The 27,179-nt window shown below is 40.7% G+C and overlaps 1 protein-coding gene across 1 annotated transcript in view; it reads left to right on the top strand.

The window, feature by feature from the left end:
• FGF9 (fibroblast growth factor 9) overlaps positions 1-24,460 on the top strand; it is a 32,894-nt gene extending 8,434 nt beyond the window's left edge. Inside the window, exons 2-3 of the mRNA XM_017548166.2 lie at positions 1,229-1,332; positions 22,787-24,460. Of these exons, the coding sequence (XP_017403655.1) occupies positions 1,229-1,332; positions 22,787-23,032 (350 nt within the window). The 3' untranslated portion in view covers positions 23,033-24,460. The remainder of the gene's footprint in view (positions 1-1,228; positions 1,333-22,786) is intronic.
• Positions 24,461-27,179: the final 2,719 nt, after the last annotated feature.

Below are 27,179 nucleotides of genomic sequence, written 5' to 3'. Positions count from 1 at the left end.
CTATAGCACATTGTTACCCTAAGTTGTTTTCTGAACTTTTAAATGTAAGTAAAATTTTTAATATTTGAAAGTATTTTTAAAACAACTCAGTATTTGCATTAATAAAAGGGCTACATAAAATGTAGCACTTTACAATAAAAAGGAAAAAAATGTCTGAGTGAAAGTAGGATTAGCAGCGTCCTAAATATACTGTGGGCTAATCATCTGAAAACCACAATATAGTTAGAGAAATTGAAGCTGCTGTTGTGTGGCCATAAAACTCTGGATTTATGCCCAGCTTAGGTGTTATTCTTAGTGAGGTAAGCAAGGGGAAAGAAGGAAGTAAAAGAAGATCATTGTGTTGATTTGATTTTGGGATACAGCATTGCATGCCTACTTTAAATCCTGAGCAGTATTTCTCTCTTCAGAATATTATTATTTTATTTTAATTGCTTAACTATCTCTTTGAGGTTTAGCTAAGTATAGCAAAAGCCAAAACTTTGTTTAAGCAGAAATATTTGGGGTGTATGTAGGAAGTTTTAGTTTTTTAGATAGAGTTAAAAAAAATTATAGAGAGCTGGAGCTGGAGAATCTTCTGTAGAAACCAATCAAGACTTTAGTTAGCACCTCATTCTCTTATTTTGAGAGACATAGATCATTCTCTAAACAGAATGCTTTTTTTTCCCTACTGAAACAGTTATTTATTTCTCCCAGTTCTAAAGGCTGGGAAGTCCAAGAACAAGATACTCACACACAGATTCTTAACTTCATGTTTCTAAAGTGGAAGTAGGTTGTCTTTTTTTTTTCTGTTAAGTATTCTGTTTAGAGAATGGTCTTATGTTTCTCAAAATAAGAGAATCACATACAGATACTTTATGTTTATGAAGTAGACATAGGTTGTCTTTCTCTTAAATTCTACTCTTTTAAGTTAATTAGATTATATTCACACTGGTTTTTCTGTCCTGTTACTTCTTAGCAAACTATGTAGACAGTAGCTTTTTAATTTTTCCAAATGTTTTGTTTATTGTGTAAGTCATGTTAATAAGTATTTTTGTATCATTATGATAAGACAGAATTTAGCTGGAAATCAATTCTTTCAGGCAGTGATTTTAAAAGACACTTCTTTAGCTGGGGTTATCCAAGTGGGGAGCTGGGCTCAGTGTCCTCTCCAAAACCCCAGGGATGCTGCGACTCTAGGGACATGCTCCACGCTCTGACCTGTCCTCTGCCTTCTACCTTTTGTCTACAGGCATTCTGGAATTTATCAGTATAGCAGTGGGCCTGGTCAGCATTCGAGGCGTGGACAGCGGACTCTACCTCGGGATGAATGAGAAGGGGGAGCTGTATGGATCGGTAAGCACTGCAGGGACTTCATCCAGCTTTATGCTCCGTGCTTGATTTGAACAGCTGTCTTTTCTCTAGATTAAAAAGGGCCAGAAATGAAACTGAGTCTGCTTGGAAGGCGAGTGTAAGTTTTTACTTTTTGAGGAAAGCCATTTTATTTTTATTAATAGATAAACAGCTCTGCATCTTCAGTAGACCAAGTTGCTAAGAAAATGCTTTATTTATATGCCAAACCATCTTCATTATCAAGTAAATAAAAAAATGTACAAGTGTGAAAAATCCTATCTTCTTGTTTTGAATGAGAGTTATTTTTGAAATGAATTGAAATGATCTCCTCCTAAGCTTTGCCAAGCATTGTAATTAAAACTAGAAATAGACCACGCAGTGAATCTAAACTCTCTCTGAGCCACATGCAAGATTTTCATTATGCAGAGAAGAAGGGAGATGGAAATTGTTGTCAGATATTTTTGTATGTGAATAAGAATATGACAATATTGTAATTATTTGCAAATGTTATAAATTTATTTTTTTCCACTCGCCATCTCCACTAGGTTGTAAGGTCCTCAGGGGAGACAGTAAAGAAGTATTTATTGTGCCCTGCTAGGTGCCAGGCAGGTACTGTTCTAGGTGCTGAGGTGTGAATGAGACAAGCTTACCCTTCCACTCTGTGGTGGGGACTAACTTTCCATCATAGTATCACTTCACTCCTGCTAATGCAGTACCTAAAACACAGTGCGTGGTACACACAGGGACTTAATAAATTTTTGCTGAATGTGTGAGTATGAATAATATATACTAACTTGGGTTTTCAACATTCAAACTTGTAATGAAATTAATCTTTAGTGTTTCTCTCTTTCTCTTTTTTTTTGAGATAGGTTATTGCTGTTGCCCAGGCTGGAGTGCAGTGGTGTAATTGTAGCTCACTGCAGCCTGGAACTCATGGGCTTAAAAGATCCTCCTTTTTCAGCCTCCTGAGTAGCTGGGACTATGAATGTGCATCACCACACACCCTAATGAAAATTTTTTTTGTAGAGACAAGGTCACGCTATGTTGCTCAGGCTGATCTTGAAGTCCTGGCTTCAAGCGATTCTCTTGCCTTGGTCTCCCAGAGTAATTTATCATTGCAACTACTGGTGGTCAAATGAGAATTTAATCCATGTTATCTGAAATATGAGAACTTTGATTAGAGTTTATAAGATGTTGAAAAGAAAAAAAGCTTAGAATGAGAAAAGTTTTGGAGTTCTCGGTACACAGAAGTGAAGGGCAAAAATTTTTCTAGATGTGCTTTTCTACCATTAGGCTTGTAAAAATATGTATATATAGATACACACACACACACACACACACACATATATATATATATATATATATAATGCTAAAATATATTTGTAAGTATAGGATTGGGTTTGGCTTTTTAAACACAGAACATGGTTTAGGCAAAGTTATTTAGCCCCTAAACGACTTTTGTGATACCTTTAAGTGGGAAGAAAGATAAGATACAACATAAAGGAAACTTTTACATTTAAAAAATAGAAAATGACGTTCTCCTTTTGTCATACCTTCTTTTTTTTTTTTTTTTTTTTTTAGGTACGTAATGTGGATTTCAGTTGAACTCAATAAAAAGCTTTTTGTGTAGAACAGAAGTTCTGACTTTTAGTATGTAGATGGGGCTTTGTTTTATCACAGTGGCCTCCAAACTTGTATCACGTTTCCCCACCAAAAAAATTGTTTTCAATATGCATCTCAAATAAATATAGTATGCTTAATTTGAGTATGCTTCTTAAATATTAAATTATTTTAAATTTGTATATATCAAGTATAGTTTATGTATGCTATTTTATAAGAGATACAGCAAAGTAAACAATTTTAAAGAATAGAATGAATGAGGAAACCTAAATAGGGGCCCTATTACTTGTTTCTTGTTCCAAGGATCACCTTGCACACCCCTCTGAATTTTTCCCAGTTGAGAGATGACCGATCTTTCAGGTGAAATCACCAGCATGATTCAGACTCCTGTGGTTTATTGGTTGACAAGGAGAGCATGTCTGATTTTGTGTTCAGCAAAGCTGCTGGTAGGATTGTTGCCCGGGCTGAGCTTCATCTCTCCTTCTGGATGATTTAAGTGGTTTCTTACTCATGCCTTCCTGCCTGGCACACCCCAGTTCCTAGCACAGTGCCTGGGGCAGCATGAGAGGGACACCGAGTGTAGACCCATGGGGTACCAGTGACAATACTGTGGGAAACAGCTGGAGAACGCCATCTTTCCCATTCTCTAGGAAGCCCACCTGTCTTGTTAGGTTCTCTGTGACACCTGGCTGCCTCTTCTTGGGCTTTTTGAGCACAGACACAGTGTGTGGGCAGGAGTAGGCTTGTCACCACTGCCATACAGCTCACTGACAGTTCAGTCATGGAGTCCCAGCCAGGCAAAGGGCAATAAAAGAAAGGGCAAAAAGGCTCTTCTTCCGCGTGTGCTTGAGAAGCGCACACCTTCTCACGTGAAGAGTGTCCCAGGTGTAGAAACTGCTCCGAGGAATGGTGGCTGCCAGAGACACTTTTCCATATCATGCTTTCCTTGCAGAAACATGTCTTCAGCCACTTCCCTGCATCCCTAGTCTTTTGTCTCCAATCCATTCTCCACACTGATGGCAGAAGTACCTTCAAAACCCAGATAGGAGTGTCACCTGTGCACAGAGATCCTTCGAATACTTGCCTTTGAAGGATACTGCCCACATTCTTTAACGTGGCACCCAGTGCTTAGGATGAACCGCTGCTTGGATCTGCTTGCCGGGAGCACCCCTTGTACCTCCTTACCTTTGCAACTCCAGTCTGTCTATTTGCTGTTCTCCAAACACATTATGCCATCTGATATACATGTGTGTTCAAGTGAATTTCTCTCTCAGATGCCTTTCTCTTGCCTTCTCCACCTGATGAAGCAGGACTTTTTATTTAAGATTCAATGGAAATACCACTTCTTCTGCAAAACCTTCATTACACCCCCAACTCTAACCCTATTTATTCTAGTTAGTATTTCTTGTGTATTTCTTTGGTCCCCGGGAATAGAATACTTTGTTACCTTATTACATAAGTCACAGTACAGTTTACAGTGTAATCGATTGTATTTCTCTGTTTCCTAATGTATCTAAAGGGCATGGACCACATTTTTTTTTAAGGTTTCCTAACACACAACAGTGACGCTTGTACATAGTAGGTGCTTGATGAGTTCTCATTGGGTTGAACTGAATTAAAAGTTATGATTTATTTCTATCCTTCATTAGATGCATAGAAGTGTTCTTGCAGTATGTCCCTTGTATGGTTACTTGTATATTTAGGTCTCCAGTTGAGGAGGAATCACCATCTTCCATTTCTATGCATAATTGGCCTGTGTGTGCCTGTGTAGTCTCCCGTGTGTGTGGCCCAAGGGGGATGAGGCTGATGCTGGAAGAAAGATAGTGCAGTGTCAAGAACATGGTTAACTCTCATTCTGTATCTGCTACGAAGTAGGCAGCAGGCTCTCTTTCTCCTCTTCTGTAAGACGAAGAACTCGAGTTAGACATCTGGAGTGTCTTGTCCCAGTCTGGGTGGATCCCAAGAATTCTGTAGTTTCAGTTTCTCAGGTTTCATTCTCAGGTCTTCTCTGTCTGACCCATGATGTTCTTATGCACACAAAATGTTTGTGCAGTGAGATCTCTTCGCCTCTTTTGTAAGGAGCTGGGAGGGAGGCTCCTGGGTCACAGGTTATTTCCCTTTGGTCTGTTTCCCCTGCAGGCGAGGGGGAGGGCAAGAGTGAAAGTCTTGTTCCTTGGGGGCTGGAGTCTCATATTTCCCACTGGGTTTGTGGTTTTCCTGCCTTGCGTGGTAGTGAGAATGAGGAGTGACAAAAATATCTCATTTTCATTGTGATGAGATTGAGAGAAGGAAAGAAACCGGCAATGGTTGTGTTACTAAACACACTCACATTTGGAGCCTCCAGGCATCTTTATCTGTGTGAAGTTTCATGAAGCTCAGTAAACTAAATTGGAGATTTTTTTTTTTCTAAACAGTTAGAAAAACTTTAAAAATACCGATCTCATTATGAAAGAAGGTAAATAGGAGATTTGTTAAGAGTCATCTTTTATAAAGTAAATGTGTACATATAGTGAAATTCATTTAGATTGTATTTTCCTATTTTGGGATTAATTTTCTCCTTTCATCTATGTAGCTTTTGTTTGCTTGTTTTTGTCCCCAGGTTTACCTTGAGAATAGATCTAAGAGGTCAGAGGTAAATGGGTTAATACTTCTTCAGAAAAATATACAGGATTCTGATATCCTGTTAGAATGTGAAAATAAGAAAAACTATATTGTTAATGGGTATCATGATTTGATTAGAAGGAGAACATGAATAATTCTAACTCAGGCTGGTGTTTGATTATTGTATTCATGTGATAATTTATCCATGTATCCATTCATTTATTTGCTTATTTATTTCACATTTATAGCTACGATTCATCCAGCACTGTGATGAGTGCAAAACAATGAAACAGATATCTATGCTTATAAATAATTCAGGGCAGTGTGAAATTTATCATAGTAGAGGAATGGACAGATGTCTTGGTGTCCCAGAGGAGTGTTTAAATAACTGCTTGGGGAGGTTGAGGGGTAACATTTAAAATGGGTCTTGAGGGATAAATAGGAGCCTCAGAAAAGGAAGGGCAGCCAAGTCAGGCCACATGACCCTTCAAATGTAACGATTAAAATATGCTGCCAGGCTATGCAAGAGGATGTTAGATTACACACACACAAAACACACTGGGCCAGGGGATTAGAGTATTCATTAACATTGGTCACTTTTGTTCTTATCAAAAAGATTAGAAGCATAGCTCTGGTAGGTTGTTACTTTTAGAGTCTTAATCTAAATTGAGTATTATCAAGATACTTAAAAAAATTTTTTTTTTTTTTTTTTGAGACAGAGTGTTTCTCTGTCACCCAGGCTGGAGCGTAGTGGCACAATCTCAGCTCACTGCAACCTCTACCTCCCAGGTTCAAGAGATCCTCCTGCCTCAGCTTCCTGAGTAGCTGGGATTATAGGTGTGCACCACCACACCTGGCTAATTTTTGTATTTTTAGTAGAGATGTGGTTATACCATGTTGACCAGGCTGGTCTCAAACTCCTGACCTCAAGTGATCTCCCCATCTCGGCCTCCCAAAGAGTTGGGATTATAGCCCTGAAGAACATTCCTGGCCTCCAAGATACTTTAAAACATCAAGAATAATTGACCATAATAAATGCCTCCTTAAAAAAGAATGCCATGAAAAAATTAATCTCCTTCAAGAAGCTTGCATTGAATGAAAGCAATTGACCTTCTCATTAAAAAAGGTAGCTGGCACAGGCACTGACATTATAAGGATGTTGAAACATAGAGCGCAGAGTCTGCAGAAGTAATGCTGGAGGATGGCACAGGGATGGCGGAAGCGCTGACGTTTCTGGTTTGTGTCCCTTTATAACACTTACATTATTTTGCCCAGAATTGTAATTCCTGCTGGTCTCTTCGTTAGATGAACATTTTTGGAGTCAGAGTCTTTGGCTTTATAATCTTTCTCTTTCTTGAGGGCCAGGCAGGGCAATTTATGTGCAGTTGGCATGTGGTGAATGTTTGTTGACCCAGTTATTCACCCTGTCATGAACACGCACACGCGGTGTCTACCGTACGTGAGCATCGAACAGAGATAGCACCGATAACCGGGTTGTGAGCTCGTAGAGTCCAGGTGTTTCCACAGGAACTAGTCAGCTCCTGAAACTGAAAATGAGAGAGGTTAAGTGACTTGCTGAAAGGCCCAAAACTTGTAGATGCAGAGTGAGGACCAGCTTTGTGCTAACTGCCTCAGACCATTGCTTTGCAGCCATTCCGAGCCTCATCCTGACAGGTGCTTCTTAAAACAGGTGTTTACTAGTAGGTTTGGTTATATTTCCAGGGACGCACCAGGGCCCTGGTTTATGTGACTCCATGTAATCAGTAACCAGGTGTGATGGGGTTTGACTGTTTCCAATGCACAGAAAGTTTCTTTTAGCAAATACCTCATTTAGGGGCAGTTTTTTTCTGCTGGGCAGACATATATGAGTCAAAGAAATTTCTTGCATGGTGCTTCCATGTTGTGGGGCAGGTAGGAGGGACCGTGCAGATCCCTCTGTCCCGGAATCGAAGGAGATACCCACCTCTTTAAAAGGAGACAGTGAAGTATCTCAGATCCTTATAATCCTATATTGACTTAAATTATTTTTATTATGTTATTTGAATATCTGCATGAAACTAGATATAAATTCCTTATACCTCTTTGACAATTGTAATTCAAAACATATATATGCTGGAACTCAAATGACAAGATCAGTAAAACACACAGTGACACAGTGGATGTCATGTGAAGGAAGATGTTCCCTGACTGAGACGAAGATCCTGCCTCACTGTAAATCCACCTTGGTGCTTGGCATGGCTTCTTGTGAGCTCAGGGTGCATGTCTGGCAGAGCACCTCAGGATGACCTGTTCCCCTGCCCGCTTCTTCCCGTGTGAGTTCCTGGGACACCAAGTGATCTCAGACACACCTCCGATGTACTCACCGTGCCTTTGACTTTTCCTGTCGGTCCCGATGGTGAAAGTATTATGGCACTGTGTAGCACTGACAATAATTTTAAACCCCCGTGCATTTTTGGGGGCGGTTATGTGGTTATGGGATGGTCATCTGTGGGCTCCTGGATACCTTGAAACAGTTCTAGTACTTTTTCATTGAAATAGAAAGGCAAAGTAAAAACATTCTTGGAGAGAACTTGTGGCCCTGTAGATTATTCCCTTTGCCTTCTAGGGATCTGTGGTGTCACTGTTGGAGGACACTGCACAGGCATGGGTCAGAGTTGAGGATGGAGGCTAACCCTTGCAGTTCATCAGACGCCCCCTCATCTCTCACAGGTGCTCTGCAGGGGCAATTTGGACCTACCTTTGAACAAGCAGAACAACCTTATGTGTTCATGGAGCAGGACATCATACCACACCACACGGCAAGGACCTCTCAGCTTCTGATTTGTCACTGTAGTGGTTCAGTTCCGATTGCTCTAATGGGAGATGTTCAGACATGTCCTGTACAAAGAATGCAGTTCACATAAAGGAGATGAAAAGGTTCATTTCCTTAGTAACCTACCCAACATCAGGTGTGATCTGGAGATGGGTGGTTTTCAACAGATATTTTGAATGATAGAGCATTGCCTTATGCTGTGTTTCATATGTGCGTGGCCAGTTTTCAAAGAATTGAGTAGTAATTCTTAGATGATATGGAGTGCAGCTTCTGCTGTATGGCTGAATCCATACATTGTCCTGGTTTTTTAGATAAGGTGAGATTTTAGTGACTTATTGAAGGTCACGTACATGATGACAAGTCAGGATTTGAATGTAGGTAAATTAGTAAATCTTGTCTGATATATATGCATGTTAAGAGTCTGATATTTATGCATTTTTGTGAATAAAAAATACATTTACTAGAATTAACTACATAGTGAATATTTTTAACCAGAATTAACCACATAGTGGAGCAAGTTTTTAATATTTCTTACACAGATGTGATTTTGGAGGATTGCTTTTCTTTACAGTAGCCTAGTTATAACTTAGTGGTTCATTTGTTTCCTTAGCATCTGTATTGCTGGCCATTAGTTAGTGGACAATCATCGTTTAAAATAACGTATCTGTTTGATTTTAGTTATGGTGTTGAGCATGGTAGCTACATTTACTAATTGTCTAAAGCACACTTAACACATTCCAAGCTAGTATGGCCAAAGTCATAGAATACAGGTGTGGAGATTTTCCAGGTTTGGAAAAGGATTATTTTAAATTGCTGACTGCTCAGCAGACACATTTCCCGTCTGGGATGAGAATTTGGAGGAACGTTGTTGTGGGCCCCCAGGAACATTCTCAGGAGTCCTGGAGCAGAGTTTTCCCGTGAGAGGTGCAGCTTTCACACACGAGCCCAGTGTCCCTCTCTCCCACCCTGGGTTTTACTCTCTTCCCTGCCTCACGCTGCTGCATTTTCTGAAGTTCCTCTGCCTCTGTCTCTGCCAGAGAAGCCTGATAAGAGAGCTTGAGACAGTAGTTTTGGGAAGCCCTGAGTCAGACGCCTATTAAAGCTGCCCCATTTTGTGAAGTGGAGCTCTATGAAGGCAGAGACTTGGTGACTGTGGTTCCCATGGTCCCACCAGTACTTTAAGCTGAGTCTTGCATGCACTTGGCACCTAATGAATATTGAATGAATGAAATGTATTGTCAGCGGGATCCCAAATCACCTGTGTGTTTTTCTAGGCCTAGGCAGAGCCTAGTTGATAAGTACTAGATTCCTGAATAGGTATTTGAGAGCTGGAGGAGTTGACCTGTAGACCTGTGGTTCCTGATTATTTTGAGTATAAGAAGGTTCTGTTTTTGATAAATTGTGTTAGGGAGCCTCACATGCTAGTAATTGCGCTTCTAAGTGTCTTATGATTGAAAGGATGCATTATGACAGCAACTCCTCTGAATTCATTAGCACTTTAAAATGAATTCCTCACTGAGAAGTCTGTGTGAGGGTCTTTCGTGTCTGTGGCTTGCTGACAGTGCCGACTCCTGCTTCCCCTCATCCTGAGCCTTGGGGCACATGGAGAAGTCTGATCAGCTTGTGAGTCAGGGTCTGCAAAATAAGCAGGTGATGGTAGTATCAGGGACAAGAGAGGCACAACTCAGCATCTCCAAACTCTTCCGGCTTCTTCCCCTCCTTACCTCCTAAATCCTGGCACTCCTTCCCCTCACCTCTCCCACGTCGCCCCTGTTTTCAGAATAGATTGTTCATCGCATGGAACCCTGGAAAACCCCTCAACCAGAGCCTCAGTGTCGTGGACGGTACCTGAATTGCAGAGCTTCCTGTTTCTCCCAGGGGTAGCGTAGTCTCCCTGGATTCCCTGAGTTAATGCTGCTGCACAGCCTGATTCAGAATAGGGCTCAAATTGGAAGCGCTCTCTAATCATTCACAAACTCACTCGCACACTCAAGCACTCTTCCATCCACACATCCACACTTACACACCCACATACACATTCACTTCTCTGTTCACACACACTCCCATTCACACACGTTCTCCCATGCTTACACACTCACATGCTTGCACTCACTTCTGTTCACAGTTCACTCACCCTCACACTCACACTGACTTGCTTACTCTTCCATTCATAGACCTACCCACATGCTTAGACATTCACACACTCACCTGCTCACACCCACTCACACCCACTCACACACTAGCATTCACTTACCCTCACACTCAGGCACTACCTCACAACCCCTTGTTTTCTTTCCCAAAGTCAACAGGTCTTATTGATTACCTACTAATAATGCATGGTGCTTTGCTAGGTGCTGGAAATACATTGATCTTCATTGCTCACAGATTCTGTTTAATTTTTTAATTTTTTAAATTTCACTTACTAAAACTTGCTTGTCACCCCCAAATCAATATTTCTCCGACTTTCGTGGTTATTTGTGGACATGGACAGAGAAGCAAAAAATGTGAGTAGGCTCCATGCACATACTCCCAATGAGGTTGGAGAAGACGCAGTTCTCCTTGTCTCAGCTCTGCTGGAAGCAAGGGTCCTTTTCGGGATCAGTTTAGTGCCATGTGCCATGTTTTGTGTTTTTGCTGGTGATTTTGCTGTAGAAAGCATCCTCAGCATAGTGTTGAAGTGCGGTTGAGCGTTGCTAAGCACAAGAAGGCTGCAGTGTGGCTTAAGGAGTGAATACGTGTGTTAGAGAAACTGTGAGTTGTGAGTTTGATGTTAATCAGCAATGGATATTAAATGTGGTGTCATTCAACAGAAACACACATAAAACAAGGTTACATATCTGTTGGTTGACAAAAATGTTACGACCAGAGGCTCAGAGGAGCCCAACCCTGTATTTCCCCCGGGAGCAATGGTTCAGTATTCTAGGAGGCTTTAGAGGACTTCGCTACCTCTAATAAGGGGAATCAGCATACCTACAAATGCAAATGTACTTCCTTGTGAGGGTGATCTTAGAGCTGATTCAGGAAGAACTTGGAACTTCGCTGAGGGAGTCAGACATGGAAACTCAGAATTATAATTTGGCATGATGAGTGTTATAATAGAATTGTAAACAAAAGGGGCTTGGAGAGCTTGCAGGAGGGAGATTAATTCTAGGAGTAGGAGAGAATGTCAGGATTATGCACAGACGAGGTGGAGCAAAACAGGCAGGTGTTCTCAGCAGAGAAAAAAGCTTTTCAGCCAAGAAGGCAACTTTGCTGCAGGGTTTAGAAACATGGAGGCTGCTGGCTGTGCCCAGATTCTGTGATCTTTCCTCTGTCCCTGCCTCGTCTGCCACATCTTTTCTCTGCTTCTGTTTATCCTAGTTGCTGCCAGAGGCATCTTTGCTGACATTGGTGGGTCCTCCCCTGTCAGCATCAGCAGCCCTTCCTGGCCAGAGAGATGCCCCGGATCCTTACAAAAACACTGGCCCTGCTGGGGTGGAGTGGCGGCTACTGTCCTGGGGCAGCTTCAGCCGTGTCCTGGTCGCCTTACCCCTCCTGCCTCCGCCTCACCAGGGACTGAATTAAACTTGCACAGAAGCATCATTTGTCAGCCTGCTGGCCTGGCGTGCCTCAGCGGCACTGTGACAACCGGCTGAGAAAAATGTCTGCACATTCCTGACACCCCCGTTGCAGAGGGCTTCCCCCGAGGACTCAAAGGTTATGGCGCTAAGTGCGACAGCCACGCTGAGAGCTGTCTTCCTTCATGCTCTCCGTAAATGCTTGCAATCTGACAGTAGTTGATTCCCTTTTAATCTTTTTTTTTTTTTTTGTAATTCTTTATTGAAATCTCTGTTGAAGTTTGTTGCTTCTTTGTAATGAAGTGCCCGAAGCTCAATGCAGTATTCTAAGAACGGACTTGCCAAGGTCATACCGAAGACGTCCTTGTCCCCATGGTACACAGCATGATGGCTGTGCTGTAGCCCTGCATTATGTTTGCCTGCTTAGCTGCCATGTTGCGTTGCATATTCGCACATAATCAGCTGTCCGCTCTCAGCTTTAGGTTCTCCTGCTCTCTTTCTTTCTTCCTCCTTCTCCACTTTGCTTCCTCCCTTCCTTTTCCCCCTTCTTTTGTTTTCCATGGGAATTTCTGTTTCAGATACTTTTCTTCTGGCTGTACTGACTTGGCTTGTATTCTCCTTCCTTTTTTCCTCGCTCTTTCAAGCTGATTTTCATTGTGCTGTGTTTAGATGGGAGACTCTAGTCTGTACTTGCAGGCTGAACAGTGGCAACTTGGAGATGAAGCGCGGTTAGTGGAAGCGCAGGCCCGGGAATCGCCGCTTTGTCGCTTGCTGGCCCTGCAGCCATGGGTAATCTTCTCACTCTTTCGGAGCTGTGGCTATAGAACGGGGTAGGGATAGACACGTCGAAGCCAGGCTGTGAGGATTAGAGATGCCTGCAGAGCGGCCCATGTAGCGCTTGGCTTGTGTGTCTGCTCAGCACATGCTCGCGCTCCCAAGCGGGTGGTGATGACGGAAATGCGGCACTCGTGCGAGAGACACACTGACACTGTGTTTCTTGTGAGTTTGAATTCTGAAATTAAAACCCATGACGTGCCCTTCCTCAATTTATATGTTAAAATGTCCACAATCAAGCCTTATTTACCAAGATTAATTTTACATACTTTATTCTCATCTGCTGCTCACAATCGTTTTATCTGCTCAATTAAAGGCATTTCTTTTATGAGGCATTTCATTGACTTTGTGATTATACTTATTATTTTTTTAAATTGGAAACTTACAGGCTGCCGTAGCATCCAAAAGGCTATCATCAGAGACGGTCTCTTAGAGTGAAGGCACAATTTTTAAAGAGGTTCATGCCAGCATATTCATTTGGTGTCTTGGAGGAATTAGAGACAGTCCCACCGTGGTATTGAGGAGGAAAAGGGCCATTTCTATTAATCTATCAAAAGGTGGGGTCAGCATAAAGGTTGAGTTCCCAAGAAACCCGGGCTGATGTGAGTGTATGGGGGCTAGGAGTTGGGGGCCAAGGAGTGGGGAAGGTGCCAGGGACAGTTTCATCTCTCTTGCATTCTTGCACAGGACTTCTCTGTGGGTATTGGGTGGATATGGGGGTGCTGAGGGGACACGGGCATCTGCTATGGCTGTCTGAGAAATTAGAAACTCAAGAGCCATGTGAAACTATCACATAGTACCCAGGGATCCCTGGCTTCCTTGATCTTTGGGTTGCATTTTCTCTGCCTTGTGCTCATGCCCAGCTGCTCCTCCCGATTTGAGTGTCCTATAAGATTGCTAACTTTTTTTTGTTTTTTCGAGACAGAGTCTCACTCTGTTGCCAGGCGCCAGGCTGGAGTGCAGTGGCGCGATCTTTGCTCACTGCAACCTCCGCCTCCTGGGTTCAAGCAATTCTCCTGCCTCAGCCTCCGGAGGAGTTGGGACTACAGGTGCGTGCCACCACGCCCGGCTAATTTTGGTATTTTTCAGTAGAGATGGGGTTTCACCATGTTGGTCAGGATGGTCTCGATCTCTTGACCTCGTGATCTGCCTACCTCGGCCTCCTAAAGAGCTGGGATTACAGGTGTGGGCCACCGCGCCCGGCCCGAGACTGCTAACTTTGACGGGATTTGGCTTTGCTTCTCAGTAAGTTCTCTTGGGCAGTTCATGATGTGGGTTTGTTGGTCAGGCAGAAAGTTCATGAATGAGCCATGTTGATTGACGCCAACGTTGGGAAGAGGATGTGGCAGTCCCCAAAGCGCAAGGAAGTAGCCATGCCTTTGAGGACTGTATCCCCCCGATGGTCTCCCAGTGAAGAGAGGGAGAGCTCCTCAGGCCAAAGTGACTGTCTCCTTCCTTGTCCTTTCCTCCCAGAATCAGCATCTCATTCTCTGCTGGTTTCTGGAAGCTGAGCTCAGTCTGTGTTTCCCATCCTCTCCCCACTCCCCCTGCAGTGGGAAAGTGATACAGCCCATTTCATTGGGTTTATTTCTCTATTTTCCAACTGCACTGCAGCCTTTTTTTTTTTTTTCATTTCCTGTTCAATACACCCTTCCAGAGTTACTGTGAATGACTTTGGTTTTGGTGTTTCCCAAACTGAATCACTAGAATCTTAGACTTAAAGCGACCTTAGAATCTTAGTCCAATTTCTTCATTTTTACGGAGGAGAAAATGGAGCCCTGGGACTGTTAATCGACTCATCCACAGTTACTGGATTATGTGTGTGCTTTCCTAGAAGGTCAGCGTGCCTCTACCAGGGACATTCTGCGCATCTTTTACTCTTCAAAATTTGTCTTTGAGCATATACTGCCATTATATTTGTTAATCTGTCACTTTCTGTCCTTTTATTTCTAAAAATCGTGATGAATTTAGTCTGCTTTCTCTATCATAGAAGGTCTGGTACATTAAAAAAATTCCGCCCCCTCCAGTATCTCCCATGATTATCATGGAAACAAGGTAGATGGAGTCAGCTGTCTTTGTACAACGCCTTTCTCGAATCCTTGTTTCTGCAATTTTACCTCTCAGCCTTTTAGCTTTCTGTTTCTTCTCCGTTGCCTGCCTTTCTGATCCTTCAAGGGCACTCTACTCTCAGTTTTTACTGAGTAATATTTAATTTGAAGTGTTTTCAGTTTTTGTGTATCTTCGATGTGCATTTTAAGTGGTCATTGAATTACATTACTACTCTTACCAGATACTAGTCTGTAGGGGAAAAATGTTACATGTGATTTTTTTTTCAACTTGGTATAAGATTTGAAATTCAATGAATTTTTCCTATAGGTTTGTTTATGGAGCGATTAAATGTACATTGGCTAAACATTAACACAAGCAAAAATACTTCTCAAAGTAAATATTGAACTTTGAAAGTTTGAATTCTGTTCTTCTCTGAGCAAGACTTTCTTTTCCCTGTGGGAATACACCTCTGAACATGTGTTAAAAGTTTATGAGCTAATATTATTTGCTAAACAAACATTCATTTTTATAGGCAGCTTCCAAGGAAGATCTCTCAATGGTCTAGTTTGTCCTGTGGTACATTTGGCAGGTTCTGTCCTTAGCAGCAGACCAAGTACCACTTGGTTGGTGAGCATGCCGCACTGAAGATGTGCGTGTGTGTTTGTGCACGTGTGTGTGTATGTGTGTGTGTGTGTGTATTTTTGTGTATATGTGATTAGATTCAGACTGGGACCCCTATCGCTGAGTTCCCAAATAATGACGTAAGCAGCTTCTGGGCAAAGGTCTTTTCTGTTTCCTTTTTCCTTTTTTATTTTAGGTGGAGGAAGAGTGGAGAGAATTTGGGAATTCTTAGTTTCCTGTATACTTTGATGAGACAAAATGAAAAATGGTCCACCTACTTGGTTCATTTTGTTTATGCGGACCAGACACAACTGATTGAATTGTTCCCATAATTCTGGTGGCAATTTTGGTGGCCAGAAATGTGGATATAAAAGCAGGCCCATCTGGAATACTGGGGAATTTAGAGGTTTTGGAAAATGGGGCTTAAGGTGAGCCACGTTTGGTAGGGTCTGGGTCGGAGCTTCCGATAAAATAAGAGTGCCCTCTTGCCTAATCTCTCTGTGTTTGTTGCTTTCTGTCTACTTGGGGACTTCTCCCATGAGAGTAGAGTGGAAAGACCTGGCTTCTTATTAATGGTCCTTTAGTCATTATATTTAATCACCCTGATACTTGCAATAACTCTCATTAAGGCTTTACTGCTAGATTATTAATGAGGAAGAGTACATCTGCATGAATAGAGTAATTGTGGTTAAGGGAGGTTTAAATATCATGACTGTAATAAACATAGATATGAGAAGGAACGATTACACTGAAATCATTAACTTATGACATGTTCGGGACCTCTGCAGTGAAGCCAGTGTCTGTACAGTTGCTGATCATAAGTTGACATGCTGTGGTAGTTTATAACATAGCAGCAAGTAGTCTAAGTGGCCCATTGAGTAGAATAAATGCAACCATGTGGACAAAGCGACACCATATGTTTGTTAATATGGAAATTATGTTTTAAAATAACAGCATGGCAGAAGTCTATACGTTTTCAATAATAACTAAGTCTTGACTTTTGAAACAACTCTGACTTCATTTTTTAAGTGGGCAGAGATACGAATCCAGCATAATGTTACCCACGTGGATTACACATTTTCAAATTGTCTAATATTTTAAAATAGTGTCTGTATAAGTTCATGTATTATAACATTCCGAAGCATTCTCTGGGCTGTACTATAATTTTCACATTATTATCTCATACTTTGGTTTTAATGGGATTGGTAAGAGTTTTGAAGTTTTAATTTCAGTTTTTCCCACTGCTTGGAATTTGATGATAAAAAATGAAAAGACGTTTCCATAGTTGCTAACAGTCACCAGATTTTGTTCCAAAGCATGGACTTTAGTAGACTTTTGAATCAAATCCACATTCTCCACCCAAGCCTAGTGATATAATCCAACGGTTCAAAGATAGGTATGCCATAAACAGCTATAGTTAAATAATCTAAAAAAAAATTAAAACATGGAAATACAATAAAACAAGAATTGATCACTTTATAGTGGAATACTCTATAAACTGTCTGCATTAGAAACATGTGGTGAGTTTTAAAACATCTGAGTTCTATAATTCTAGAGTGTATAGTTTATTTGAAGGCAGACACTCCCTCCCCCACCCCTTCCCTTTATTCCCAGATTTATATAAGAATGTAAGTTAATATTTTTTTGCTATCCAAATTTGCATTTATTGACTTATGTTTTATTTAGAAAAATAATTTTGGAGTAGAAATATATAACATAAATATTTTCACCTCGACTAAATATCGTATCACTAAGTACTGAAGTGTGATCATAAAGAGATTAGTTCTGTAAATCTTGCTACTCTAAAATAAAAATCACACATTGGCATAATCCCCAATAAGAGGAAGAAATTATTTAAACACATATGTATGATTTAGACGAGTAACACAGTCTTTAGCTTTTCATGATAATTTTGATTTTTAAGGTATCTAAGCTGATCTGTGTGGCCTAATTGGTGAGGTTGCAGGAGCTGAAATGTACCAGTGATTTTGCAATGTCATGTTTGCACAATCTCATTTAACTTGTTAAATGAAGTTATATAACCCCCTTGTATATGAGACAACTGGAATTGGACTCAGCCATCACGAAAAATGCTGGCTATAGATTATACTGTTTTTCTTTTGTTTGTTTTTTTTTGGTTTTTAGAGACAGGGCCTCACTCTGTTGCCCAGGCTGTAGGGCAGTGTCACAATCATGGCTCACTGCAGCCTCGAGTCAAGTGATCTCCCTGCCTTAGACTCCTGCGTAGCTTGGACTACAGCTGTGCACCACCATGCCAAGCTAATTTTTTATGTTTTGTAAAGATGGGGTCTCACTGTGTTTCCCAGGCTGGTCTTGAACCCCTGGCCTCAAGTGATCTTTCTGCCTGGGCCTCCCAAAGTGCTGGGTTTATAGGCATGAACCACTGTGCCTGGCCAATTATACTGTTTAAATTGAATAATTCGCTTTATTTTCTAAGTTATGTGTGTGTGAACGGTGCTGGAATAGCCTGCTAGGGAAATAGGGCAGTGTTAACTGGCAGTGAAAAGATCAGTTCAATTTCTTAGTATATTTACTTTTCTAAAAAGGGGATTTTTCATATTCTTTAAAAAGTATAAAATGAGAATCTTTCCTTAAGCACTGAAAACTATTTCACGTTTTATTCTTAGTGATACCTCTACCACTGTGGAATTTTGTTCGTGATTGCTATTTTCCTCCCCTCTCCAGCTAGTCCTCCTGAAAATGAATAGAATTATTAAAAAATTACCTTTTGAAGTAGAGGGACACATAGGACTCTGAGAAGAGTTGCTTTACTGAATTGCTGAGCATAGCCTTTACTTCTGCGACCCTCCCCAGCACCTTCTCCGAGAGAAATGGCACAAGTGTCACTGGAAGAGTGGTGCTGTGGGCATCATACTGCCTCGTCAGTGAAGAGTGAAAAATGGAAGGGCCTGGTCCCAAGAGTGGTGGCTGTGCTAGGGCTCCTGGGAAGTTCTTGCTCTGATGGCTTCATTACATAATAACAAGATCCTGTGGCACGGACCAGGTGCAAATTGCTTCACGTCTGGGCCTTGCTGTCCCATGTATTTAACTGGAAAAGTTGCATTTGCTGTTTTCTAATGTGTATTCAGGTTCTTTTTTTTAATTTTAATTTTTATTTAGTTATTTATTTTATTTTAGGTGCATACTATATCTGGCATTCCTCTCCATGTTAGCCCTCCCCCCCCTCACCTCACTCCCCACCGCCTGCTGTCTCTCCCCTACCCCCCCAACTGTCCCCTGTGTGTGATGCTCCCCTCCCTGAGTCCACATGTTCTCACTGTTCAACACCCACCTATGAGTGAGGACATGTGGTGTTTGGCTTTCTGTTCTTGTGTCAGTTTGCTGAGAATGATGGTTTCCAGATTCATCCAAGTCCCTACAAAGGACACAAACTCATCGTTTTTAATGGCTATGTAGTATTCCATGGTGTATATGTGCCACATTTTCTTTGTCCAGCCTATCATTGATGGGCATTTGGGTTGGTTCCAGGTCTTTGCTATTGTACACAGGGCTGCAGTGAACATATGTGTGCATGTGTCTTTATAGTAGAACGATTTATAATCCTTTGGATATATACCCAGTAATGGCACTGCTGGGTTAAATGGAATTTCTGTTTCTAGATCCTTGAGAAATCGCCACACTGTCTTCCACAATGGTTGAACTAATTTACACTGCCACCAACTGTGTAAGAGTGTTCCTGTTTCTCCACATCCTCTCCAGCATCTGTTGTCTCCCAATTTTTAAATGATCGCCATTCTAACTGGCGTGAGATGATATCTCAGTGTGGTTTTGATTTGCATTTCTGTAATGGCCAGTGATGATGAGCATTTATTCATGTTTGTTGGCCTCATATATGTCCTCTTTTGAAAAGTGTCTGTTCATATCCTTTGCCCACTTTTGAATGGGGTTGTTTGCTTTTTTCTTGTATATCTGTTTTAGTTCTTTGTAGATTCTGGATATCAGCCCTTTGTCAGATGGGTAGATTGCAAAAATTTTTTCCCATTCTGTGGGTTGCTGATTCACTCTAATGATGGTTTCTTTTGCTGTGTAGAAGCTGTGGAGTTTAATTAGATCCCATTTGTCTATCTTGGATTTTATTGCCATTGCTTTTTGTGTTTTAGTCATGAAGTCCTTGCCTATGCCTATGTCCATTTTCTTCTAGTGTTTTTATGGTGTTAGGTTTTATGTTTAAATATTTGATCCATCTGGAGTTAATTTTAGTGTAAGGTGACAGGTAGGGGTCCAGTTTCTGCTTTCTGCACATTGCTAGCCAGTTTTCCCAACACCGTTTATTAAACATGGAGTCCTTTCTCCATTGCTTGTTTTTGTTGGGTTTGTCAAAGATCAGATGGTTGTAGATGTGTGGTGTTTCTTCTGGGGTCTCTGTTCTGTTCCATTGGTCTATGTCTCTGTTTTGGTCAAAGCTGGAGGCATCACACTGCTGGACTTCAAACTATATTACAAGGCTACAGTAATCAAAACAGCATGGTACTGGTACCAGGTTCTAAGATGTTAAGATGTTAACATGGTATTAAGAACACTGTTGTTGACTGGGAGCTTCCCCCATGTTCAGTGCTGTTCTGTGACTGGATCTCTGTCACAACCCTGTCTCAAGACACTTATCACTCACCTGTTTTAAAGATGAGGTTCCTGAGACTTGGAGAGGTGAGAGAACCAGTTGTAAAGCCCTGCAGCTAGTGACAGGTGAAGCTGGGATAGGACCAGGCTTCTGACTCCAAAGTCAGGCTTTCCTGTCACATAAACTCATTATATTCTGCCAGGATTTTTATCTATTTCTGATCCAAGAAAAACCATTGTGCTATGGGTGTGCTGGGTATGCAGAGGAAATATAAGGTAGCAAGCACCTCACTCATTGCTCAAAAAGGGGGAGGAAGTGTTCTACGTTTTTAAAATAAAGTTTAATTTCATAGTGTTTGTAGGTGATGTGATTTCCTGCTGCAAAAAAGACAGCTTACTTTGAATTAGTTTTTTTTTTGTCCCTTCTAGAACTAAAGGCTCATCCAATCCCATCTTTTGGTCTGTTTTATTAATGATAAAATAAATGCACATAATTTGTTTAGAAATTTCACTTAATTACAGCAAACTGAAACCAGCTATTTTTAGCTAGGAATGATCTCGCCTGTGAGGAGACTATTATGCAAGTGGAAGCAGTACTAAAATAGCCATTAATGTCTTCAACACACTTAAACTTCCATGAGTTTCAATAGAGATGAGACAGAAGTCACAGTCACACATTCAGCCTGATCTCCTCAGCCTAGGAGGAGGTTGAGTTTCCCCAGAAGAGCACCCCTCTGGGCCCACATGCAGAGGAGGGTACAGGAGTGCCTCTCTCCTGTGCGCCCCTCCTGTGGGGTAGAGTTGCTTCTCCCGGACACCCTCAGAGGGGAGCAGTTCAGTTTGGGGTGAAGCTTGGTTTCTGCAATTCATTCTGTCCTTATGAACCCAGCACCAGAAGTCTGAAGTTTTCCCATCCTTTTCGTTTTTGCCTGATGTATGGTTTTTCCTTTCCGCTTTCCCCCATTTCAGCCCACTTGGCAAAATTTGTCCCGTGTGATAGTGTTTTGTTAAAAACCTACTCAGTGCTTCCGGACACATAGAAGAACACCTGTCAGGAAGTGCCAGCCCTCATGAGCTCTTGAGTGTGGTTTAAGCCTTTGAATTAGGGAAGGATATAGAAAAGGTGGCCTCACGACAGACTATCGATCGATTTTGTCAAATTCTCTCCCTTTGTCCACTCCTTTGCTCTTCTGACTTACTCTGCAAGGAGTTGGGGATGATGGATCCTACCCAACTGGTATCTACGAATTCATTGTATTAAATTGTCCTTAACTCTGTACATGAAAAGAGAACGTCTGTATTGTGGTGACATATAAAGTTTACTCTCTGTCCCCTGGGTCTGAATGACAGAAACGAACGCCCTTATCTGTGTTTGCTTATTTGTGTTCTTATTTATATAAGGTGCCAGGTAGGTAAGAGAAAAGAAACTACTTCTAACAAGTTATTATAGTGTTTACTGTTTTAAACACAAAATACATTGATTTTAAAAGTTTCAGTTGAGCGGTGAGAAGAGGAAAAAGGCCAGTAAGTCCTGTCGCTTTATTTCTCCAGGGGCCGGCTTCGATGCACACATTTTTGCCTAGGGTGTGTTCATGGCTTTGGGATGTGGTGTGTGTGGGTTATTTTTGTTTGTTACTGCCCATGAGTATTGTAGCCCCAGGAGCCCCAGGTTGTGAGGTTCAGCTGGACCCCAGCTTTCATAAAGCTCAAGTGGAGAGGAGGTGCAGTCCTTCTAGGAAGATGCAGAGCCTTCTGATCTGGTTCAGGGCACGTTTCTTCTTGGGATCTGTGAAACTGAGAATGTAGCTTTTTTAGTTAGGGGTCTCTTCTCCTATCTACATTCAAGGAAAAGGAAGGCCAGAATATTCGTTTTTACTTCGGGTTCAAGAAGACTCACTTGGTCATCATAGAAGCATTATGTTTTAAAATGTAGATTGAAAATTAGAATTCTGCATTTAGAATTCTCCCACGGGCCTGTTAAAAATGCATATTTTGAGAACTGCTGAATCAGAGTTTTAAAGGGTTGGGGCTCAGAAAGCTGCATCTTGAAAAGGCTTCGCAGGTGAATCTGCCACACACTGAATGAAGTTTAAGAACCAGTCTTAGAGAGTAGTAAGTAAATGCTGCTGCTAAAAGGGCAGAAAATCTCCGACATCACTGGTCATATTGCTAATGTTGGTCTCTGCAGCAAGTACTTTATACAAAATATACTGGTGTTAAAGACAAAGCCATTATCTGAGCCTTGGCACAGCCACAGGCTCTCCCCCCCAGCATGGTCGCCACATGGACGCTCTAGGAAAAGTGGGAAAAACCTATCACGTTAGTTGTTGTTTGCATTTGACTCATGTAAATGATTGGTATGTGCAACTGTTCAACTAGAAAACATGTAGACTCTTTTGCGCTTTAACCATTATGAGTTAGAAATTAGAATGTAGTTAAATTTATAAGGTTAGGCAGTTTTTGCAAAATGCATTAAAATGGTTAAAATGGGCTAAAACATCAGTATTTTCTCATGGAGGTTATATGGTGTAGCAATGAAATGTTACTTTTAATATTGAAAGTAGCTAATGTTGCAATGTTTATTTCCCTTTTAAAAAATTTTAATTTTAGTTTTTAGTTCTGGGGTACATGTGCAGGATGTGCAGTTTGTTAAATAGGTAAACGTGTGCCAAGGTGGTTTGCTGCACTTATCCATCAGCTACGTATTGAGCCCAGAATGTGTTAGCTATTTTTCCTAATATTCTCCCTCTTTTTCTTTTTACAGGAAAAACTAACCCAAGAGTGTGTATTCAGAGAACAGTTTGAAGAAAACTGGTATAATACCTACTCATCAAACATATATAAGCACGTGGACACTGGAAGGCGATACTATGTGGCGTTAAATAAAGATGGGACTCCGCGAGAAGGGACTAGGACTAAACGGCACCAGAAATTCACACATTTTTTACCTAGACCAGTGGACCCCGACAAAGTACCTGAACTATATAAGGATATTCTAAGCCAAAGTTGACAAAGACAATTTCTTCACTTGAGCCCTTAAAAAAGTAACCACTATAAAGGTTTCACGCGGTGGGTTCTTATTGATTAGCTGTGTCATCACATCAGCTCCACTGTTGCCAAACTTTGTCGCATGCATAATGTATGATGGAGGCTTGGATGGGAACATGCTGATTTTGTTCTGCACTTAAAGGCTCCTCCTCCTGGAGGACCGCCTAGGGCCACTTGCTTGATTTATCATGAGAGAAGAGGAGAGAGAGAGCGAGCGCTAGGAGAGCGTGTGTGTGTGTGTGTGTGTGTGTGTGTGTGTGTGAGTAGCGGGAGATACGGGCGGAGCGAGAGCAAGAGGACTGCGGCCTGATGCATGCTGGAAATAGACACGCTTTTACATTTCTGATCAGTTGTACTTCATCCTGTATCAGCACAGCTGCCATACTTCGACTCATCAGGATTCTGGCTGGTGGCCTGCGCGAGGGTGCAGTCTTACTTAAAAGACTTTTTCAGTTAATTCTCACTGGTATCATCCCAGTGAACTTAAAGCAAAGACCTCTTAGTAAAAAAACAAAAAACAAAAAACAAAAAAACAAAAAAACAAAAAAACTAAATTTATTTATAGAAATTCCAAAGGCAACATTTTATTTATTTTATATATTTATTTATTATATAGAGTTTATTTTTAATGAAATATGTACAGGCCAGATAGGCATTTTGGAAGCTTTAGGCTCTGTAAGCATTAAATGGCAAAGTCCGCTATGAACCTGTGGTAAATTCATGCAAGTAGATATAACGGTGCATGGATATGAGAAATTCTAATGACCCTGATGTACTAAAGGCGACAATCTCTTTTGTGCCCGTATTATTGTAAACTTATGCACATCGCTCATGACACTGAGTATTCACTCTTCAGACTGCTTGTTTCATAGCTTATCCCAGAGGATTAAAGATAAACTGGGTCTCAAACTTTGATTCTGTGTCTGTAATATTTCCTCTCTCATAAGTGACTCCACTATTGTAACTTCATGGTTGGAAAATATGAGGGTTGGTATATGTCTTACTTGTTTAAATCTATCGCAGAATATACCAAAGCTAAATGATAACTATGCTTTTATTTTAGCTGATCTCCAGAATGACAGTGTTAACATCAAACATTGTATTGATTTAGAATTCTTAAAAAAGGAAAAAAAAAAGGATGTAGCACAGACTATTTTTTTTTAAAGACATAAGAATCACATTAACAGGATCATACTTGTAAACTTTTTTTTGGTTCACTTGACTATCAAATATGAAATTATAGAAGTATCATAGGGGTCATTGTAACATCTTTTAGAGCAAATGGGTTTCAGTATGAACTGTCATAATTACAAGGTAATAGCACCCTTAGTAAAACTTGCAAAATGAAACTAATAAATCGTTATCAATAATGACAATGAGGGGGAAAGTATTATATTTGTTGACTGTGTTTTGTTTTTTAAAATGGTCTCCACAAACACTCAATTTTTTTAGAGGGGATGTTACTATGTAGAATATCTTTTACAAGGCTTTTGTAACATTTTATGCTGAAAAGCATAAGAATACATATTTCTTTAGTAGCAATAATTTTGGAACTTGCCCTTGGGCAAGCGAGACTATTTCTTACTATATACTAAGGAGAAAAAAGCCAAATTCTTAAAGCAATATTTAAGAAAAAAGGAATTTATAACAAATTCTCATCTACATATGACACTTTCTAGCCGGTGGTGTTGAGAAGTGGAGAGTGACAGTTTAAACGTGTTGGGATTTATGGAACTAATTTAAAAATTTAATATTCAAACTGTTTTGCTCTGATGCACATTCTCTATGAAAAATAAAAAGTGTGTCACTGGTGAGTGACAGCTGTCATGAGCTAGAAGCGCATGACTTATTGTCGTGACAATGTCTTGCCTTTCTGTGGTCCAAGTTGGAGTACATGGCAATGCCCTCCTGCTGATATGCATTAAGGAAAATCTAAGCCTAATATTTGGAATTAAGAGATATTTTGGGGGAAGGGGACAGAAGCAATGTAAAATAGTTGATTTATGATAAAGCTCAGAATGTCCTCTTCATTTATTTTCTTTTTTTTCCCCTTTCTAAACAGAAACTGCATTTAGTCCCAAGAAGTAGTATTCTTATTTATTATTTAACCCTTTGCTGCTGCTAAAATGTGCACATATTCAGGCTTTGTTTTTCCAAAAGGCATTTTTTTTGGATAAAAATATTAAACATTTGACCACAGGAAAGAATCAAGTTTCTAGGATGTCATAGGTATACTATTTAGCACTGAAAAAATTGATTTTAGGCCACTGCTAAAAGTAGTCTTAAAGTAGCATGAGACCTTAGATGATCAACCGAAAAAAAAGAAAATTGCGAAAAAGACTAAAATCTTCATGCATTCCTAGAAAATGCTACTTTAATGTCTACTTTTGGAGTTAACTTTGTTTTGGTACCTTTTTTTTTTAGGAGAATTTGCTTATATATTTCCGACTTAAGCTACCGACATTTTCTTCTTCAAGCGTCTGACTAGTCACAAACACCTATGTTTTTTTTTTTTTTAAGAAAACCAAACTGTTATATGCTTTTGGCAATTGATACAATAAACTGTAATGGTCTGTAAATAAATAAATATTGACTCATGCAATTTATGTAAATAGGCATTCTGGGAGAATGGATGGCTCAGGTTTTCAGTGTGGGTATTGTCTGTTGGGCAGTAGAGTGAGTGATCCCCAGCTCATGGGTTTGCATCCAGGTCTTGTCTCAAGAGACCCAAAGTCCAGTGAATGGCAGCCCTGAGCCATTGTGGAATGGGGGTTCCGGTTTCACAGATGCTCAGATAGCCAAACCATTGTCTTTTTGGTGCCAACACTTGCACCATGGTCAAAGACTTACCGAGCATGGACTGAACAGCCTTCCCATCTGTCATGCGAATGTCCCCAAGCAGTGTTGAAGGACATGCCAGGTCAGTGCTGGGGAACCTGCCCTGCCAGGTCCTGTTTTGTAGATAAACAAGTGACTTCCTTCCGGTGTTTTGATTCTATTTCATCACATTAACACTACAACCTTGTGTTATTTACTTGATAATCTGTAATTGTATGTAAATACATACAGGATTATGTAATTTGTGTAAATACATAATTACAGACTTTTGAAAACTGGTATTTTTTTACTTAATGTCCATTTTGGAGCTGCTTCAGATTCTGTGCCTACCTGAGCCAATGGAATTTAAAAAGCATATTCTCCTTGCTCTTAACAGCTGTGCTGTGTGTTGAGGGGGGTGAGGGTTATGGGGGATGGAAGGGAAGGAACAAACATATCCAGATGTCTTCTTTCTGTGAGCGTTCGATGAAGAAGCAAGTAATGTTCTGGGATGAAGATTTATGAACTTGGAGCAGGTGAAGCTAAGTGTGTGTGCACATTTACGTGGATGGGTGAATGGACAAAGGCATATTGTTTGAGCTCAGATTCTGTTTGCTGCATCACTTGACCTTGAAATGTACCAAATTTAGATCCACTGTTTGTGGTCACTTGCACGAAAAAGCAGTGAAATGGTGGGGGTGGGGGAGTATGCCAGATGAATTTGAAAGAAATATTAGCCACCGAGCCCCTCTCAAATGTACGTGTGTATTCATGTGGTCTACGTGATCTATGATACCCACATGTATCCATAGACATTTCACATTTTAAAATTTATATTTTATTCTTAAAAGCAGAATGGGAAGGAATTATAACAATAAATTGTGTCTATTCTTTAGCACACAGTCCAGAATTCAGGGCTTCAGGTTTGTAGCACGGACCCTGGCAACAGACGGTTTGGTCACAAATGTGTGAATAAATGTCTCAAAGTGTGATTTGTACTTTCACTTGCAGCGTGCCTCATTGTTGCTCTTAGGTCTTTAGAAAAAAATTTTGATGTAGCCTTTCTTCATCAGAGAGGAACATGTAGAAATAAGAAATAGACACCTTGATAATTTTCTTTTGGAATAAATTGAAAATGAATATTCTTGATGTGTATTCTCCACCAGCTTAGTCACCAGATTGCTAGGCAGACATCTGGCTCTTCGGTCAGCCACTTACGAGGCCTCTTTGCTGTTTGGGTTAATAGGAAAAGAAAATTCTTACTTAAATTCTCGTTATTCTTCAACCATATT

This window comes from Cebus imitator, unplaced genomic scaffold (assembly GCF_001604975.1).
Source record: "Cebus imitator isolate Cc_AM_T3 unplaced genomic scaffold, Cebus_imitator-1.0 Scaffold204, whole genome shotgun sequence".
NCBI lineage: Eukaryota > Metazoa > Chordata > Mammalia > Primates > Cebidae > Cebus > Cebus imitator.
This window is presented reverse-complemented; position numbering and strand designations above follow the sequence as displayed.